The sequence below is a fragment of the Arachis stenosperma genome, chromosome 3 (assembly GCF_014773155.1).
Source record: "Arachis stenosperma cultivar V10309 chromosome 3, arast.V10309.gnm1.PFL2, whole genome shotgun sequence".
NCBI lineage: Eukaryota > Viridiplantae > Streptophyta > Magnoliopsida > Fabales > Fabaceae > Arachis > Arachis stenosperma.
In genome coordinates, this window is record NC_080379.1 from 110,008,572 (window position 1) to 110,012,219 (window position 3,648).

A 3,648-nucleotide genomic window follows, 5' to 3' on the forward strand; every position below is an offset into this window, starting at 1 on the left:
CGTTCAACCTTTACTTTTGAACATAAAACTTATCATGTATGAATGAGTGAAGATTACATTCAAGAGTGTAATTTCCACTTGATATTTTACTTAAACCTGAGGTATTCCCTTTTTAATAGTAAGATGTACTAATCACGTCTACCATGCTAATTAATTCACTGGTGATATTATGTCAAATGCATAGAACAGTGCATGGTTCGTGCAACTTGGGCATTACAACTTTATGGTTTTCCTCCCAAATTAAACTATTCAGAGTATAATTGACGCATCTCAAATGCATGAAGAAAGAAAGAAAAAGATTATAGTTGTTGTAGCTTTCATCTGTGTAAAAGTTGTGAACATGGACTAATGTTATTTGTTTATTTGAAAATTTCTTCAGAGCACAAAACTAAAGGGAAAAAAATGGCCAAGGATTACAATGGATCTCCAAAACATCATGGTCCGCTTGATGCTAAGAGAAACCGAATCACATGGATTCTAGGGGTTAGTGGGCTATGTATCTTGTCATATATAATGGGTTCATGGAAGAGTACTCCAACACCAACCACAGGCCAATATGACACAGTCGCAAAAGTGGGTTGTGAAGGAGGATCATCATCTTCAGCTTCCAAAGCATCACCATTTTCTTCTTCAAATCTAGACTTTGAAAGTCACCATCAACTTGATCTCAATAGTTCTTCAGGAGTGCAAGAATTCCCACCATGTGACATGAAATACAGTGAATATACTCCGTGCCAAGATCAAACGAGAGGGCGGAGATACGACCGGAACATGTTGAAGTATAGGGAGAGGCATTGCCCTGCAAAGGATGAACTTATGTATTGTCTTATACCTGCTCCACCAAATTATAAGCCTCCTTTCAGGTGGCCTCAAAGCAGAGACTATGCTTGGTATGATAACATCCCTCACAAAGAGCTTAGCATTGAGAAGGCCATTCAAAATTGGATTCAGGTGGAGGGTGACCGCTTCAGATTCCCCGGTGGAGGCACCATGTTTCCCCGTGGTGCCGATGCATACATTGATGAAATTAATGAGCTTATTCCCCTCAAGAGTGGTCATATCAGAACTGCAATCGATACAGGCTGTGGTGTAAGTTGAATCAATATATTTATCATCACATATTTTTTATTCATGTCCAGGAGTAATTTAACTTTGTGTTGCTAATACTTTCTTTATAACACGTAAAGGTAGCAAGTTGGGGTGCTTATCTTTTGAAACGGGACATCATAGCAATGTCATTTGCACCAAGAGACACACACGAAGCTCAGGTCCAGTTTGCATTGGAGAGAGGAGTTCCTGCTATGATTGGCATCATGGGTTCACAGAGGCTTCCATACCCGGCAAGGGCATTTGACATGGCTCATTGTTCTCGCTGTCTCATACCTTGGGGCAAATATGGTATTCTCATATTATCATGGTCCACTTGTTGCTATAATGCTACCGATAATTTGTTATTTGCCAGGCATTACAATTTAGAAAAAGGCAATCATGTATTGTGACATTAATCAAGAATGACTGAAAATGTGTAACATCTTTGCTTGGATTCCATAAATTTTATGTCCTTTAAATTGGATTGTCACAGATGGACTATATCTGATTGAAGTGGATAGAATCCTGAGGCCAGGAGGTTATTGGGTTCTTTCTGGGCCACCTATTCGATGGCAGAAACACTGGAAAGGATGGGAGAGAACTCAAGAAGATTTGAAGAAAGAGCAAGATGAAATAGAGCGGGTAGCAGCAAGTATTTGTTGGAAGAAACTTATTGAGAAGGATGATCTTGCAATTTGGCAAAAGCCTATCAATCACAATGAATGTGTTAAGAGCAGAAAGGTTTTCAAAACACCACACATATGCCAAGGGGACAATCCTGACATAGCTTGGTTGGTACTTGTTTGCATTGTAACAACTAATAAGTTCATGTATGATTTTGTCTTGGTTTATTTTCTCACTTGTGTTCATACCATTTTTCTTTGTTTCAAAGGTACAAAGAATTGGAAAAATGCATAACTCCATTGCCAGAAGTTACAAGATCAGACAAAGTGTCTGGAGGAGAGCTTGAGAAATGGCCTAAGCGAGCGTTCACGCTTCCTCCTCGGATTAGCAGCGGTTCCATTCCGGGTATCAATGCGGAGAAATTCAGAAGTGATAATGAGATGTGGAGGGACAGGATAGCTCGCTACCGGCGTCTTGCTCCCCTCACCCAAGGAAAATATAGGAATGTGATGGATATGAATGCTTATCTTGGTGGATTTGCTGCAGCTATGTCAAAGTATCCAGTGTGGGTTATGAATGTGGTTCCACCAAATTCAGACCATGACACTCTAGGTGTAATTTATGAACGAGGTTTTATTGGGACTTACCATGATTGGTGTGAAGCTTTCTCAACTTATCCAAGAACATATGATATGATCCATGCCAGTGGCGTTTTCAGCATATATCAGGATAGGTGAGTAGTTAACATTTGAACATATGATATGATCCATGGCATTAATTAATCGTGTGTTTCTTTGACTGATATGATATGTATGGTAATTCTTGTGTGTGGAAGGTGCAACATTACTCTGATACTATTGGAGATGGACAGAATTCTAAGGCCAGAAGGTACTGTGATATTAAGGGAAGGAGTGGAGCTTCTGGTGAAGATTAAAAGCATTACTGATGCAATGAGATGGAAAAGTAGTATAACGGATCATGAAAGTGGACCTTTCAACCCAGAAAAGATTCTTGTTGCTGAAAAGACTTACTGGACTGGGGAAGCTAATGAGAATCAATCTCAAAACTAATATGTAGTGTTGTTATTACCATATCTTTGTTCGCCTTTTTTTGTTTTTACCTCTTAGAGAAATTAAAATAGATAGATACTTACTTTGGCAGTTTTCCTTCTTGCCCTCTTCTCGTTTTTATTAGATTGCACCAATTAAAGACACTTTAACACTCAGGAAGATAATTGCAGAATGATGCTCTCTGATTAAAGACAAGTGTTCTTTAATGTGGAAAAAGATGGATCATTTCTTTTCACATCAAACACAACACCCCAAGTGGATTTACGGTAGCTGGAAATACCCCAAGAATCACCAAACTTTATTTAAATTACCAATTAAGGATATCTATACAGCTCATCAGCTTCAAGTACCGGTTCCATAAAGGAAAAGTAACTCAAAATTTTATATGTCGTTCTTGAAGCACATTAATGGAAAGGAATCATATTTAAAATTAAGTAAATTTCACAACATTGATTAAATATATTATTTTTAAAGTAATTACCTAAATCAGTCCCCAAAGATTTTAAAAGCGGATATTTTAGTCTTTAAGAAAAAGCAATATACAGATTAATCTCTAAAATTTTATTCCGACAGACAAATCAATTCCCAATTTATTTTTTGATAGAGTAATTTCTAGATCAGTCTCCAAGAATTTTAAAAGCGGACATTTTAGACCTCAACAAAAATTAATACATATCAATCCCCAACGTTTTTTTCTGTCAGACATAACAGTTTCCCAACAGTTCCCCGTCCATTTTACTTGTATTATATTTCGACCTTTATTATTATTATTTTAGCTTTGTACATGTGGACGATGACACTAGCATATTAATACACTCTTTTTGTTAGAAACAAGAAAGATGAATAATGATGTTTTGAAATCCAA

The 3,648-nt window shown here is 37.3% G+C and overlaps 1 protein-coding gene across 1 annotated transcript; it reads left to right on the forward strand.

The window, feature by feature from the left end:
• The first annotated feature begins 402 nt into the window (after positions 1–402).
• LOC130966578 (probable methyltransferase PMT17) lies at positions 403–2,783 on the forward strand. The gene is made up of 5 exons (XM_057891391.1): positions 403–1,089; positions 1,188–1,398; positions 1,583–1,880; positions 1,982–2,446; positions 2,549–2,783. Exons 1-5 carry the CDS (start codon positions 403–405, stop codon positions 2,781–2,783), a joined length of 1,896 nt encoding a protein of 631 aa, XP_057747374.1.
• The last annotated feature ends 865 nt before the right edge of the window (positions 2,784–3,648 follow it).